We start from the raw sequence: 17,139 nt of genomic DNA, 5'->3' as shown, positions 1-17,139 counted from the left end.
CCATCATCTCTGCCTGCCTCTGTGATCAGCAAAACCAAAGCTGATTGTTAACTGGGTCAGTGTGATACGGTCTAATCAATGAACAGGCAAGTGCTTCCAGTTCAAAGCAAAGGAAATAACACAGGACCAAGTCTTTTCTTCCTGCAGATGACAGTGCCCAATGATCAAAAATCAACAGGATCCCTGGACTCTAGAAAGACAGACAGACGCCCTGTGAGTCATGGGGTCTCTCAGTGAATAACCCTTATGCCAGGAAAGTAAGCCAGGCTGACTGATATCATGCCAGGAAGAAGCTTGGGGTCTTATTCAAGTGGAATAGAAAATCATTTGAAATTCTGAGTTGGAGACTAATTGGTCCTTACACGTGTTTATTTATTTCCCTTATGGTTGTTAGCCCTCAAAATGGCAGTACTGGTAACATGGTCCTAATCAGGATGACTTTGGCTGGGTAAACAAAAAGAATGTTATTGGGTAAACAGAAGCCTGAAGTCTGGTTTCTGTTCACCAGAAAATCAGATCTCACAAGACATGTTTATATTTACCAGGAATCTCCCTTAATTCCTTAATTCACTCCCAAAGGCCATCTACCATGGGCAAGAGCATCTAGTTCCTGGTCAGTGAGAACAGTATCAGCTCAAAGACTCCCACCCTGCTGACTGTCATACAAAATCCACTTTCTTTTCCACCATCTTGCCTCCCAACCCACCATATAGTCTTGATATTTCCTTACACAATAAGCCATTCTTTTTACCCTTGGAGCGGTCTAGTGCAGTGGTTTCCCTGCATGCAATGGTGAAGGCATTTGGGCTCCTACACATTCAGATGAGCATTTTGCTCTGTGGGGAGTAGATTGTGGGGAGGAGGGACAGAAGAGCAGTTACATTGCAGGGAATCTAATTCTGAAGTCATGGTGGCTTGGTGTTAGTGCTTACCACAGAGGAGGGTGGGATTTAGTCTGAAGACAGAGATAACAGTACAGCAAAAAGCCTCCAAGGCATGAACAAATGAGCAAAGAGGAAGATGGGCTGAGCACAGGTGGAGGTGGAGGGTGGGGTGGTGCTGTGAGCCAAGGGTGAGGCAGGCAGGCAGGGTTGCTGCAAAGGGATAAAGCATCATGCTTTCATTTAAAATCCCAGAGAATGGGATGGAAGGAGAAAGGTGAAGAGGGTAGGAGAGGGAGAGAGAGAGAGAGAGAGAGAGAGAGAGAGAGAGAGAAAGCTCATTTTGAGTTATAAAGTGAATGCAATTTTAATACGCAACTTGTCTGCATTATAAAATACAGAGACAGAAAATGTTCTCAAACCAAGCCCAGAAATACATAAAAACATCAGGATAAAGTTGGGTTTGTTTCAGGAATAAGATAGATTCATTCCAGGAATGCAAGGGTTTTTGTTTTGCTTTTCTTTGCCTTAAAAAAAAAATGTATCTCTATTTGTAGAACTTACAGTGTTATCAGAATAAAGGAGAAAAGTCATCTCAGTATATGTAGTGGCCCAGTGTGTGACACGAGCCTATGATCTCACTATTTGCAAGGTGGAGGCAGGAGGATCAGGAGTTTAAGGCCTTCCTTGGGTATATAGCAAGTTCCAATTCAGCCTGGGATCTATGAAACCCTCAAAACAAACACCACAAAACAAAGGGATAACAATAAAAAATGTAGAAAACCATTTAATAAGGCCAACATTCATTCACATTTCAAAGAAACAGGAATATAGAGAAATTTCATCTGAAAAAGAAAAAGAAGAAAGAGAAAAAAAAGAAAAAGAGAGAGAGAGAGAGAAAAAGAAAAAGAAAAAGAAATAGCATCATAAGACTCTACGGAAGCCAGAGATCTCAGCGTACACTGGTGACAGCAACACCCAGGAGGCAGATAAGGGGTTCCGTAGTTGAAAACTCTGTAAGCCTGTTTTGTTGTTTGCTTGTTTTTCTTAAGTAAAAAGAAACTCCTTAGACTTAAGCACTCCTCGGACTAATGACAACATATCAAAAATATTTTCCTCTAGGTAACTGTAAAGGAAGATGCCCTCTGCCAGCCACTCTGTCCCTGTACTAAAGGTTCTACCTAACACAACAGGTACCAGAAAGGAAAGGTTGGGAAGGATGGGTCAGGAATGAAGAAATGAAAGCTGTCGCTACTCATAGATAACGTAATTTTATCCTTGGATAATCCTGAAGAATGTATAGATTGTGATGAGAATTGGTACACGTATTTATCATAATTACTGGGTGGAAGTTGAAGTTACAAAACTTACTTGTATTATGTAAGCAGCAGTGGACAATAAGAACATAAGAAGTATTTAATGATAGTATTCACAATCACATGGAATTCATCAAATAACTACAAGCATATGCAAGGCCATATACTTGGAAAACAAACAAAAAAGTGACTGTGAGAAAATAAAGGAGACGGCATGAATAAAATGCTAAGCCATGCTCAGAAATTGAATAAAAATCAATGTTGTAAAGAAAAGCCCTTTCAGCAATTTGCAAATTCATCTGGAATAACAAAAAACCTAGGATAGCAAAAACTATTCTCAACAATGAAAGAACCTCTGGTGGAATTGAAAGATCCTGACAGAATGTAAAAGGTCACAGAAGCCCTGAAATTGGCAAGATAGACGTCAGTGTTAGCAGAACTAGCTTCACTGATTTAGAAAAATAGAGGTGCACAATGCTCTGGCCACTCCTTGAACCCGTGTGTCTGCCAATGTTTTGACCTTTCCTTGAACCCATGTGTGTACCCACTGATGAAGCCCATTGCCAGGTGTTTGTGATATTGGTTGCTGCATCCACAGCCTGGCCAATCCTGAGTTGCTACACCTGCACCAGACTCTTTCCTTGTACCCCTCCCATACCCATTTCTTGAGAATAGACATTGTTTAGATCTGGAAATCCCCTACTCCCTCCTTCTCCTTTCTCCCCTGAGGGCCTATAAAAACTGGGACCTCTTTCCCCTCGAGGTCGACTCCTCTACCCCTGCGTGGGATATGAGTCGTCCCCAGAGCTCTGGCTTTCCCCGAATAAAGCCTCATGTGGTTTACATCAAGCTTGGTCTATCATGAGTTCTTGGGTGTCCGCTATTGTCCTGAGGCCTGAACGAGGGGCTCCTCTCGGAGTCTTTCAGAATCACCATGCCTGACCTCAAGCTGTACTGCAGAGCAATTTGTGATAAAAACTGCATGGTACTGGTACAACGACAGACAGGTAGATCAATGGAATAGAATTGAAGATCCAGAAATGAACCCACACATCTATGGTCACTTGATCTTTGACAAGGGAGCTAAAACCATCCAGTGGAAAAAAGACAGCATTTTCAACAAATGGTGCTGACACAACTGGCAGTTATCATGTAGAAGAATGTGAATTGATCCATTCTTATCTCCTTGTACAAAGTTCAAGTCTAAGTGGATCAAAGAACTCCACATAAAACTAGAGACACTAAAATTTATAGAAGAGAAAGTGGGTGAAAGCCTCAAAGATATGGGCACAGGGGAAAGATTCCTGAACAGAACAGCAATGGCTTGTGCTATAAGATCAAGAATCGACAAATGGGACCTCATAAAATTGCAAAGCTTCTGTAAGGCAAAATATATTGTCAATAAGACAAAAAGGCCACCAACAGAGTGGGAAAGGATTTTTACCAATCCTAAATCTGATAGGGGACTAATATCCAATATATACAAAGAGCTCAAGAAGATGGACTCCAGAAATTCAAATAACCCCATTAAAAATGGGGTACAGATCTAAACAAAGAATTCTCACCTGAGAAATACCGAATGGCTGAGAAGCACCTGAAAAAATGTTCAACATCCTTAATAATCAGGGAAACGCAAATCAAAACAACCCTGAGATTCCACTTCACACCAGTCAGAATGGCTAAGATCAAAAATTCAGGTGACAGCAGATGCTGGTGAGGATGTAGAGAAAGAGGAACATTCCTCCATTGCTCCATTGCTGGTGAGATTGCAAGCTTGTACAACCACTCTGGAAATCAGTCTGGCAGTTCCTCAGAAAATTGGACATAGTACTACCAGAAGATCCAGCAATACCTCTCCTGGGCATATACCCAGAAGATGTTCCAACTGGTAATAAGGACACATGCTCCACTATGTTCATAGCAGCCTTATTTAGAATAGCCAGAAGCTGGAAAGAACCCAGATGTCCCTCAACAGAGGAATGGATACAGAAAATGTGGTACATTTACACAATGGAGTACTACTCAGCTATTAAAAACAATGAATTTATGAAATTCTTAAGCAAATGGATGTATCTGGAGGATATCATCCTGAGTGAGGTAACCCAATCACAAAAGAACTCATTTGATAAGCACTCACTGATACATGGATATTAGCCCAGAAACTTAGAATATCCAAGATACAATTTGCAAAACACAAGAAAATCAAGAAGAAGGAAGACCAACACGTAGATACGTCATTCCTTCTTAGAATAGGGATCAGAATACCCAGGGAAGGAGTTATAGAGAAAAAGTTTGGAGCTGAGACGAAGGGAAGGACCATCCAGAGACTGCCCCACCTGGGGATCCACCAAATGCAGACACTATTGCATATGCCAGCCAGATTGTGCTGACAGGACCCTGATATAGCTGTCTCTTGTGAGGCTATGCCAGTGTCTGGCAAATACAGAAGTGGATGCTCACAGTCATCTATTGGATGGAACACAGGGCCCCCAATGGAGGAGCTAGAGAAAGTACCCAAGTAGCTGAAGGGGTCTGCAACCCTATAGGTGGAACAACACTATGAACTAACCAGTACCCCCGGAGCTCATGTCTCTAGCTGCATATGTAGCAGAAGATGGCCTAGTCGGCCATCATTGGGAAGAGAGGCCCCTTGGTCTTGCAAACTTTATATGCCTCAGTACAGGGGAACGCCAGGGCCAAGAAGTGTGTGTGTGTGGGGGTGAGTAGAGGAGCAGGGTGGGGGGAGGGTATAGGAGACTTTTGGGATAGCATTTGAAATGTAAATGAAGAAAATAGCTAATAAAAAATTGGGAAAAAAGATAAGCTCTTTTCACACTTGATCTGCACATCCTTCAAAGTGTACATGCCGTTTGTACCGCGTATGGAGATGTGTAAGAGGAAATACCCATTATAGCCCAAGAAACAGTTAGATTGCCAGATACCAAAGCTTACTGCAATGCTACAGCAGCTACTGTAAGGAGGCATTACTAATGGATAGAAACATAGAACAGAGAGAGAGAGAGAGCTGGGATGTAGCACAGGGCTACTGCAAGAAACAGAGCAGTAGCCCAGTTCTAGAAAGAGGTATGGGTACAGGGGTGTTTGACTTATGACAAAGGTGGTGATGGATGCTAGCCTAAGGGCTAAAATAACCATCTCAGCAACAAATGCCCAGGCAACTGGGCACCCAAGTGGGCTCTGGCTTCATGCCATGCTCTAAAACCAAATACAGGCAGACACTGCCTTCATCACGAGCTGTAAAACAATAAAACATTCAGAAGGATGAAATGGGGGGCATCTCCAGGGAAGCAGAATATCCTCAAACACGACACAGAGAGTACTAACCTAGGCAAAGGGAGACACCAACCCTACGGTGAAGTCAAACAACTGTTCACCAAAAGATACCATATAGACGAAAAAGAATGTATTTCGGGGAAATGTGTAAAAGCTAACAGAATATTTTTAACCTGATTATTTAATGCATCTCTACAAATCAGTAAGAAAAAAAAAAAAGAAACAAGCAAATAGAGAAATAACTAAAGAAACCCGACTAGCCTCTTCATAAAAGGAAACACTCAGACAGAGATAGAGGGCGGGGGTTGGAGAGATGGCTCAAAGGTTAAGAGCAGCTGTTATGCAACCGGAAAGAGTGGAGCTCAGGTCCCAGTATCGGTGGAACAAACCCAGGTGCCCCAGCACTTAACCCCAGCTGTGAGGAGGAGCAGCAATAGAAAAAGAAAAAAGCAGAAAAGAAAAGTTATTCAACCGTAGTGTTCATCAGGAAAATGAAAAGCGTAACCACAATGAAAAGCTGCTATGCACACCCACAAGGCAAAGGTTAGAAAAACCAATCACGACCGCTCGAGAGGGACTCTCAGACATTGCTGAAAGGGATGCAAGTTACTACAGCCACTTAAGGAAACTGGCTGAATCCACTGTAGTTCAACACGTTTGCACCCAGTGCCCGATGCCTTGATGGTACCACTCCTAGGTACATGCTGAAGAAATGCACATACATATGCATACCTAAGCCTGTGTCCATGGATGTCCACGGGAACCCTGAAAACAACCCAGATGCTTATTCGTGTTAGAATGCATGGGGACAGCATGGTGTACTCACAGACAGGCTAGAGAGCCACATAGCAGCACAGCTAACCCCTGGAAACGGAGCAAGCCTCCCCTTTGGTTAGTCCTCAGCTGTGGGAGTTTTCTCAGTCTGGCCCCAGACAGGCTGAGTGAAGAGGCCTCTGAGGTGAAACCTGCTTCAAGCCTGTGAGTGCCGAAAGCCGCACTGTGAGAAAGAGCACGGAGCTGAGTGAACGGCCCCAGCCAGCCCCCAGCTAGCATGGAGCTGTGTGAACAACATCTAGCCGCCCCCAGCCAGTCCCCACCTCATGAGCAGAACCAGTAATTACAAGTCTTTGAAGCCACTATATTAGGGGTAGGATCACACAGTGTTAGGTAACCAGAATGTACATTGAAGTTTTTGAGGAAAAACAAAGTAAAATATATTCAGCAAGGTATGTGGCATATACCTGTAATCCTAGCATTCAGGAAGGAGAGGCAGAAGGAATGCAAGTTCGAGGCCAGCCTCTGTTATAGTAGGGACATATTGACTCAATCAAGAATAAAGAGCCAGAGCCGGGCGTGGTGGCGCACGCCTTTAATCCCAGCACTTGGGAGGCAGAGGCAGGCGGATTTCTGAGTACAAGGTCAGCCTGGTCTACAAAGTGAGTGCCAGGACAGCCAAGGCTACACAGAGAAACCCTGTCTCGAAAAACCAAAAGAAAAAAAAAAAAGAATAAAGAGCCAGAGAAAGAGAGAGAGAGACTATATTCAACTGGTAAGCCGTTTTTAAATATTCGAGGAAGGAAAACTCATTGGCTAACTTTATAAAATGCTTTTAAGAACTAAAATGTAATGTTAGATTCATAAACAGGACACAGTTACTTGTGTTTTAAAATTAAAAGTTGAAGGGAACAATTGGGATTTAAAATTTTTTATTTCAATTGAAAATTAATTTGGGGAGTAAAATAAGCATGGGTAAAAGTCGTTGGATTCTTTCAGACAATTTAAAGCAACAACTCGGGGAGAGGCGTGAAGTGTTTTATTGCGTGCTTGCAGGACGCCATGTCCTGCCATGGGTGCTCTACCCAATCAGCTCACTGGATCCTCACAACAACCCTGTGACGTGAGTTCCTAGCCTCACAGTCCAGGCTCAGAGGCCATGTAAACCTGGCAATGTCCTGCAACGCATAAAGGATGGAGTCAGGCCTGGTGCCTCTGGACCCTCCTCCTGTAAGGAAGGTGAGTTTCTTCACGTCATGTCCATCCCCCACCTTGCCACACATCTTTCTGGAGGGCTAAGAGGAGGGGTGAGAGTATAAGTGGCCATCCGGGGAACATGGAGGAGTGCCATCTGGCCACAGAGACGACAGCTCTGTGATCCTTAGAGCTCAGGAGTGTGAGTTGGAGCCAGAGGGGCCTGGGATCTGGGCATAACTTGAGAAGAGTTCTGGAGAGGACGTCTAGAGGCTGTGGAGAGAAACAGAAGAAGGATGTCAGCGCGTGGCTCCAGAGGGTTTGCCAGATTTCAGGGGATCCTTGTACGGTTTCTATTTCCTCTTTAGACCCCAGTTTTGACTGCACCCCAATGCCTAGCCACAAGCAGTTGTGCCTTTCAGTTCTTTCATTCTGGGACATGGAAGGGTCATGGAGGGCTCACTTCTGATGTTATTATCTAGGCCCATTTTCTCTTGGTCTGTGAGTGAGAGACAGAGCCTCTTCTTGAGTGCTCAAAAGAAAACACTCTACGTCCTGCTTACTGCTCGTGGACTGTGCTGCCTAGTTTCTGTCAAGTTGACACAGGCTGAAGTCATCTGCGAGGAGGGAACCTCAATAAAGAAAATGCCTCCAGGAGAGCCAGCTGTGGGCAAGCCTGCAGGGCATTGTCTTAGTGATCAATGCGGGAGGACACAGCCCACTGTAGCTGGTGCTGTCCCTGGGCTGGTGGTCCTGGGCTCTATAAGAGAGCAGGCTGAGCAAGCCATGAGGAAGGAGCAAGCCAGTAAGCAGTGCCCTCCTTGGCCTCTGCGTCAGCCCCTGCCTCCAGGTTCCTGTCTTGTTTGAGTTCCTGTCCTGACTTCCTTGATGATGAACAGCAATGTGGACGTGTACGCTGAAAAAACCCTTTCCTTTTCAGGGTGGGAAGGCAGAGAGTAGGTTCCAGGGAAGGAAGGGGAAGCAGTTCCTTTGGCCGTCGTGGTGTTTCATCACAGCTATAGAAACCCTAACTAAGACATGGATGATGGAAGAAAAACCACCCAAGCCCTGAACTGAAATTCGGAAGGCTTTGCAAGACGCCAACTTTCATTTCTACAAAGAGACGGGTGGGAAGACGAAGCTGGCAGAGCAGAGTTGGAAGAAAGATCTGGGCAGAGAAGACTGCTGCCCTGGACCTCACCCACACAGGGGGCCTCCGCCAGCAGAGCAGCCACTGCTGAGGCCCCCTGGAGCCTGCGCACCTGCGCGCCTGTGCCTAAGAGCAGAAAGTCTGCCCAGTGGCTGTTTGCTTGCTTGCACTGGCAGCCATCAGCTGGACCAGAAAATCCCAACAGCAATCCACAACAATCAGCTTTCATTCTGAGGGAAGAGTCTGAATGAGGTAGAACAGCTCTGTCTCTGGCAGAACGCATAGCCGGGGAAAGCATGCGGTACAGGCACCGCAGTTCTTCTGAAGCTCAGGAATAGATGCTGTCTCTCAGCCTCCTCCCAGGATGCACCTCAGTTGGGATAGGATTCTGCCAGCCACCAAGCTGGAAACCACTTCCACTCGGTTCCGTTTGTTATTGAGTTCTTGGAAGTGCTGCTCCCCGCCCCCCCTCCCCCCCCCCCCCAGTCCCTGCCAGCTTTTTCCGCAGGATGGGAAGGCAGAGGGTAGGTTCCAGGGAGGGAAGGCAGTCACACAGAAGCTGCCTAACATATGATCACTTAAAACTATGTGTTCACCTCATTCTGAACACTCTGTGGTTTGAAAGTAAAACCTGACTGTTCTTTCCTTCCTCTCCGCTGTTTAAATAAAACAGGGATGGACACACACAAGGATATCTGGAGGCTAACAGTGGTTCTGGGGAGAGATCCCATGATAATTTGGAAACATCCTTATAAGGGATAATGACGTCAAGGCTAGAAGTTAGGGTTCTAGCATGTGATGAAGCTCCTGGGTTGGGAGGAGCTTGTGCAGGGACCCCAAGACATCCTGCCATTTTGCACAGTGAGTTAGGCTCCCAAAGATGCCTCAGATATGCTAAGGCTATTTCTAATGCTGTCACAGTGTATATTCTGTCCAGATTTGCTTTACTGTGCAGCCAGCCACTAAAGTTCTAGTGTCCTTCAATGGGGCCTGTCCCCTGACATCTGGGAAGCATCCCTAAAACTGGGCCTTTTTCAGGCCTTGATTTGAATGGATTCAGAATTAGCAAAACAGAGACTCAAGGTTGCTTAGGGCAGAGACGAGAGAGCCAAGCCAGAGACTGGGGCAAAGGGGAAAGAGAGCAACCAGATTGCCAGACATCCAAGCCACAGAACGGGAGAAGTCAGGGGGCAGGTGGGGATGGAGAGGGTGAAGTGTAAGCAAGAGAGATGCTTAGAGCCACAAACCAAGACAATAGGGACAAGCAGGAGTCAGGAATGGGAAAGAGCCAAAAGAAGAACAGAAGTCACTGCTGTGTGACATGAAGAGGTGGGGTAGCAGGCTGGACAGCATGAAGCACCCATAGCTCACACTGGTCAGCAAGGAAGGGGGTGTGGAGAGACAGAGGACAAATGCACAGGAAGGTACACTAAGTTATCCTGAGCCTCAGAGCCTTGGATTACTCCACAGGAAATGATAACGTCCATATCTCTAAAGCCAGGGTCGGTCTTCATGGCCTTCATCTCTCGATTCTCTCATCAGCAATGTGGCTTGTCTGAAATTCGAATGCACTCATTCACACTGTGCGCCTGGGAGGTCTTCTGTGCCAGACTAGTTCTTCACATCTGGGGGGTGCTTCTCTAAGAGTGCCAGGTTCGTTTGTGCACCCCTGTCACTTAAAAACGCCTCCCAGGTTGTGGATGGTGGGGCTTTCCTCAGAAAAAGCCGAGCCCTCACTGTGGTCCGGTAGAGTCCAGAGGAAAATGTCAAAGTACTGAAGGATCAATCAGGAGACCGTGAAAGCAACTTCTCAGAACTACAAAAACACAGCCTTCCTGGTACACACTCCTACGAGGGAAATCCTGTTCCCAAGGGGAGGCCACCTGGGTCTAAGACCAGGTCACTTGCCCACACATATGGGCTGCTGGGAAAACCCAGGCTGTTCTACATCTGTCTTAGGAATGTTTTAATCAAAGCACTGTCTGAGCCTCACCTGAGTGACCAGCACCGTCTGCCACTGGGCAGGAGGAAAGCAAGATAGGGCCATTTGCTCCCCAGACTATTTGCCTGCCATCACCAGTCGCTTTGATTTTAACAGTCCTTCCTAGTGAAGACTCAGTAACAAATGTTTCCCAAAACTCTCTGTGTGCCAGGGACAATCAGTAGAACCATACCAGCATTCGCTTCCCTTGAAATACATGCCACATGCAAAAATCTCCTTGGCCCCAACAGCACTCTTAGCTATTAGCAAAATCTAGTCACGCCCACCCTCAAAAGACGATAGCCCATTGGCCTGCTCTAAATGTCAATCAGCCCATTCTCCACAAGGTAACTACAACTAATCATGAGTAGGTTTTAGAAATCTTTCATGCCACGCATGCATTTGCTGTGAGCACAGGTAGAGTTGGGTTCTAGCAGTGAGTCCTCTGAGGGGTTCAAAAGCAGTGTGAGGAACAAGGCATATTCGCCTCGGCATACTTACGTAGGATCCTGAGCCGGTGACTGTGCCCGTGTTAGTTCCGCCCTCACCTCATGTACTCCCCATCGCTCCTATAATCCATAAACGACTCTGATCCCGAAACCTCCTCAAAATCCTCCAGCACCAGGCTGGTGGAGTCCTCACCCAGGTTGCCGCTGTCCGGCCTGGGCATCCTGGCCCGGGGCAGAGACACGGGAAGGTTGGTGGTTGCTGGAGGCGCGGAACAAGGGGGTGTTGGCACGATGCAGATGGGCCTGGCCTGAGCAGGGGACACAGCTGCCTCAAGGGCTTCTTCATCATCTTTCTCAGACTCTGGTTCCCCATCTGAGGCAGAGGGACTCAGAACGTGGTAGAGGCTGGGAAGGCGGATGTCGAAGCGTAACCCAAACTTGGCAAACAGCTTGTCATTGAGGGTATAGAGCTTCTCTGAAATGTCATAGCCCAGCAGGGCTGAGAAGAGGCGAGAGATGTATCGCTCTCTGTTCAGAAGAAGGTGAAGATTTTTCCGGGGCCAGGAAATGTAGCTACATTCGGTCTCTGCAGTCAGCGTCACCTGAGGGGTTAGGAGCGGAGAGGGAAAGGTTTAAAGCGCAGAGAAACAGGCTGCTATTTTGACATGGTAGCTCTCTATGGCCTAGCTGGGACGAAGTCCAGGGTCAGGCTTCTTGTGTGCACTGTGATGGGCATGGCCGGTGTCAGGACTGAGGTCAGAATCTTTGGCAAGCCATTATTGTTATCAACAGTGGAACTGCAGAATGGAGGAGGTGGGATATGCAAATTGAGGTTCCAGAAGGTGTTGGGCAGTTGAGCAAGGGACTGACTTCAGCTCCTGACACAGGGCATGCGCACCTTAGAGGAGACAAATCAAGGTCTGGGAAGGAGATAACTTAGTGGTAGAGTGGTTGACCATGTGTGTAAAGGCCGGGGGTTCAGTTCCCAGTGTGTGTGTGTGTGTGTGTGTGTAGAACTAAAAGGTCTGGGGAGAAAAGTTTATTGAAAGAAACGGCTACAGATTAAGCATGCCAAACTGTATCAGATGGACAAAGCAATGGGGTTCAGGTCCCAGAATCTGCCCTTGGTTACAAACCAAAGGATTTCATGACCCGAGGAGGAATATAAAGGCACAGGAAAAGAAACTCGGGAGCAATGGAATAGGTCCCCTTCCGTAGTTATCTGAGGATGGAGGGACGTCTGTGTATTCACCGTGCCCAGGATGCAAACTAGATTACACCAGCAGGACAAAAAGGCAGCACCATGTACTTGGCACACAGTAGGGCTCCATAATCCATGTTCAAATGATGAGCTGGGGATGGTGGCTCATGCCTTCCTTATAAGCACTCAGGAGTGGACCAGAACTGGAAGCCAGCTTGGGCTACATAGTGATTGTAGGGTAACCTGAGCTGCAGAGTAAGACGCTGTCTCAAAACCAAAGATGAGCAGCAAAGCTAAGATGAAAATGAAATGGTTCCATAGACAGTATAGAAAAGAGAATAAACTTAGACAACTTTGACTGATCTGCCTGATACAACCCTCTGGCTGACAGAGCTACAGTGTGTGTCTTTGTGAGTGGTGAAGGCAGCCGTCGAGGCTAACCTACTGAGCTCTGAGTATTTTTTTTTTTTTTTACCGATTATGGAATATGGTTGAAAGAATTCTCTGCCAGAGACGATATACACGCCCTTAAACTCTTGCCTTCCAGGCTAGAAAGTTGACTGAGGGGTTAAGAGCACTTGCTGCTCTTGCAGAGGACCTAAGTTTGATTCTCACATCCACACCAGGCAGCTCACAACTGCCTAACTCCAGCTCCAATGGGTCGAACACCTCTGGCTTCTGCAGGTATCTGTACTCATGTGCGCACAGCACCCCCCAACCCCCATTAAAAATAAATCTTAGACACACACACACACTTAAAAATAAATCTTTTTGCTTTTTTTCAAGACAGGGTTTCTCTGTGTAGCCCTGGCTGTCCTGGAACTCACTCTGAAGGCCAGGCTGACCTCGAACTCATAGAAGTCCACTTGCCTCTGCTCTGTCTCCCGAGTGCTGAGATTAAAGGTGTGTGCCACCACCACCTGGTTTAAAAATAAATCTTGTAAAAAAAGACACACCTGACTTCCCATTCCACTCACTCTTCGTCCTCCCTGTCCACTGTGCCCCTCCTCCTCTTCTACATCCTCAGCTTTTGTACAGCATCTGATCGCTAACAGGGCCCTAAATTAGTCATCAGGGCCAGAAGCTGGGTGCTGGTTTCAGGTTTGCCCCTGTACCAGCTGTGAGACATCCGTTACCATCATGTCCGGGCATATTGCCTCCTGAGAAAATTCTGAAGAGAGTACTCACAGTCTGTCCATCACCAACGGCTGAGCGAGTGGCTTTCACACTCTGTCATAGCCTGTGCCCTAAATGTCCTTATCACCAAGTCCCAGACAAGAAACTCTCTGTCAGGCAGAGAGCAGGTGAGCCTAAGGAAGACCTGACCTAAATGCTGTCCACGTTCAGAAGGCCAGGCACAGCGAGCATGGGCGTTCCCCTGTGTAGGCCGTTACCGCTTCTTCCGTTGTTTTTAAAAGATAAAATAACGGTTTTTTGTTTTGTTTTGGTTTTTTGTCTTACTTTTATGGTTAGCTACTCCCTTTAATATTTGCTCCCCCTTTTTAGTGCCGGAGTTACAAGAACACATCACCATGTTCTGCTTTTTTGTGGGTGCCAGGGAATCTTAACTCAGTTTTACATGCTTACACAGCAAACAGTTACCCACTGTACCATGCCCCTAACCCCAAGAAACCTACTTTTTTGTTTGTTTGTTTTTCGAGATAGGGTTTCTTTGTGCAGCCCTGGCTGTTTTGGAACTCACTCTGTAGACCAGGCTGACCTCGAACTCAGAAATCCACCTGCCTCTGCCTCCCAAGTGCAGGGATAACAGGCATGTGCCACCACTGCCCGGCAGAAACCTACATTTTGATTGGCTCCCATGTGCATACAGGACTGTCTCTAGTAAAGTTCTGCTAAAGTGCCAAGCTTTTTCTTTGTGAGAGCATACCTAGGTAGAACATGAGTCAGGTAAAAGAGGTTGCAGACTGGAGGCTAACGATGAATTCTGTGGGCTGCGCCTGGCCTGTGCCCTGCTCTTGATGAATAAGAGAGAGTCACAGGGCCAGCGGCCAGCAGATCTGGTGGACTGCGTGCTTGAGGGGTGTGATGGGATGCGTGAAATGGGCTGTGAGTTACGATTTAGGCAGGAACTAGGATTGTTCTTCCAATCAACAAAGCTACATCAGAGGCAAGGTCAAGATGAACTATAGCACAACATTTGATATCTGCAAAGAGGAAATGGGAATTTACACAGCCAACAGCAAGGGTGTGGAACTCATTGCTTCTAAATGAGGCAAACACTCAAGATATAAATGGTGGAATATGAGCATGCTTACATTCCAGGCAGAGAGGCCATCTCGGGTAACAGCCCTTCCTTTAGAGCATAAGGCACCTGCTCCTCCCTGTCAATGCCACAGCCTGTTCTGGCTGGTTCCAGCCACTCGGGGCTCTTCTGTCATTCTCCTGGCCTGAGGGAGTCCCCAGAGAATGCCTCTGGGCAAAGCAAAGAGGGAGGAGATGGGACAAAGGTTCTGTGACTAGAGCTGGTCAGGGGCAGCAAGACTGCTTCTCTGACAATATCGCCACAGAGCTAGGATTAGGACGGAAGCAGGCCCAGACAGTGGCATTGCCTGGCATGTGTCTGTTCCGGGGTTAGCTCAGATGCTGGCTAGAGGACTCTCTGGTAGATATCACAGAAGATACATAGTCCCCAGAACAGCAAACTGTCTGGCAGAGTCCCTGAGAGGGTTGAACGGACCATGCTTCTGAGGGTCCAGGCTCTTGCTTGGCCTTTCTATTCTCTAGCTGAGTACATGATGCTCTGGGGCCTTAGCTGCCATATCTGTCAAACAGAGGAACAGTAATATCCAATTTAGTACAAGGTATGTATGATTCAGAGAGGCAATAAAAAGGCAGTGCGTGCCACATGCTAGCTACCAGCAACCCAGACCCACAAGTGTGAAGGACTGCAGAGGGGACAGCAGGGGCTGAATGGCCAGGCTTCCCCGAGGGTCATGGCTGAACCCACAGAGTCTTCTAAGACACCAACTGCTCATGGGCAACCAGTTCAGCAAAAACTGTTCTTGGGCTGTCTTTTGGAGTGTGGAGATAGAGACAGACACAGAGACAGAGAGATGGCGATGCCTCCTCACCATTAGAATAGTGAACAGTGTGCACACAGCCAGTGTAAACCAAAGGAAGCATTCAAACAGACAGGCGGCTGCAGGAAGCTGTGGGGCAGAGAGGTCAGAAGGTGAACCTGGTAGCCTCATAGAAGAGTTCTGGGGAGCATGGTGGTTTGTTTAGAAAGCATCTCAGGTACAGGGCAATAGAAGGGTCACGTTATGAGCAGCGTGCACCAGGAGGGCTGGAGCTGCTATGAGTTTCAGTTACCCTAAGCAGGATGAGCTTTTTTTATCCTGTGGGCATCAGTCTTTTGGAACAGTTGTAGGCCCATGACTGATGTGACTGTCAGGGACCAGAACTACCCTTCCCTGTTCCCCAGACCCAGGAGCCCAGGCCCTCTTCTCAAAGAGAAGGCAGAGGCCACGATCCTGCCCCCTCCTAGCATCACATTTGGAGGCGGTCAAAGGGCAGATGGGAGAGAGGGGATGGGAGAGGTAGCAATGTTGTGGGCTTACAGTGGCAGGTGACTGTGCTGCCACGGGGCTCCTTATTACCTGGAAGGTCCCCTCTTCAGAAGGATGGAGTGATTCCCATTCAGGAGAGTCCATGAACTGATACGGAAAGATGTAGTGCAGAAACTGCCCATCTTGGCTCACTCGAACCCTGACAAAAGGAGAGAGGAGACTGAATGGGGAAGGGCAGTGGCTGCTCTCTGCCGACGCTGCCTATTGCTGAGTAGCTGAAACCCTCCCGCAGGAGTACTCAGCTAGACTGTGGGGAGCCAGAGCAGGTATGGCCCAATTAAAGATGAGGACGAAGCTCGCACGGTCCTCGTCCTGTACGTGTTTTTCTATTCCACAGTGCAGGCCGAGAGTCTTGGGGAGGGGAGCGGGTAGTAAGAACACTTGGGGGCCTAGCAGCGTGGTCTATGGGTACATGAGTCTAGTGTAGCAGCAGATCATGTGTGTATGAGCTTATGGGTGGCCACTCAACAGGTAGAAGGCTGTTGCAGGAGGATTGCTATGAGTGTGAAGCCAGCCTTGCTTACATCATAAGTGCCAAAGCAGAAAGGACTAGAGTGAGATCCCGTATCACCACTACCATCCCCCAACACCCCACAGACCCAACACACACCCCAAAGAAGGAGGAGGAGAAAAGGAAGGGATAAAAAGAGGAAAAGGAAGGAAGGAAGGAAGGAGACAAAACTTCCTGAAAAACCCTTACGCATGAGCTGTTCTCAAAGCAATTAAAAAACATCTCTGTAGGTGAGTTATGGACATTATTAATTTAAAAATCTCCCCAGTAATCCCATTCTGTATCCAGGATGAAAACCACCATGCAGGGGCTCTGCTGTGCACTAACCACATGTGGCTATTTCAATTGAGAGTTACATTCATTAAAAGTAAATAGTTAAGTCGGTCCAGTTACTCCGTCACACTAATCGCACCCCAAGCACAAGCACGTGTGGTCTGGGGCTGCGGTATGGCACAGCGTGGATGTAGAATGTCTCTGTTGCCATGGGAGGTGCTGTTCTGCCTTTCCCCTTCCAGGTGGGCTGCATGAGGAGCAGCGGGCAGGACAGCTCATGTTTGCAAGATAGCATGTGAGGAAGGCAGACGGATGCTTCTCGTGTGCCTGCCCACTGAGTCATCGCGGTGATGTAGATGACTGGTTTTCTTTCTTTCTGAGTTTTACTGCCAAGAAAACAGATGGTCAGGAAAAGTGCGTGGTGAGTGTACCGGCTAGTTTTGTGTCAACTTGACACAGCTGGAGTTATCACAGAGAAAGGAGCTTCAGTTGAGGAAATGCCTCCATGAGATCCAACTGTAAGGC

General features: G+C 47.2%; 1 protein-coding gene across 2 annotated transcripts in view; it reads right to left on the bottom strand.

Moving 5' to 3' along the window:
* Nucleotides 1-7,180: 7,180 nt before the first annotated feature.
* The window catches only part of Popdc2 (popeye domain containing 2), a 15,455-nt gene continuing 5,496 nt past the window's right edge, over nucleotides 7,181-17,139 (bottom strand). The window contains exons 2-4 of one of the 2 annotated variants that reach the window (XM_021184761.2): nucleotides 15,861-15,969; nucleotides 11,092-11,641; nucleotides 7,181-7,732 (exon numbers count right to left, since the gene is read on the bottom strand). In XM_021184761.2, coding sequence (XP_021040420.1) covers nucleotides 11,135-11,641; nucleotides 15,861-15,969 — 616 coding nt within the window. In that variant the 3' untranslated portion in view covers nucleotides 7,181-7,732; nucleotides 11,092-11,134. The remainder of the gene's footprint in view (nucleotides 7,733-11,091; nucleotides 11,642-15,860; nucleotides 15,970-17,139) is intronic. The other variant, XM_029470665.1, reaches the window with a different exon arrangement.

Source organism: Mus caroli, chromosome 16 (genome assembly GCF_900094665.2).
Source record: "Mus caroli chromosome 16, CAROLI_EIJ_v1.1, whole genome shotgun sequence".
Taxonomy (NCBI): domain Eukaryota; kingdom Metazoa; phylum Chordata; class Mammalia; order Rodentia; family Muridae; genus Mus; species Mus caroli.
Note: the sequence above shows the minus strand (reverse complement) of the source record. Positions and strands in the feature narration are given on the sequence as shown.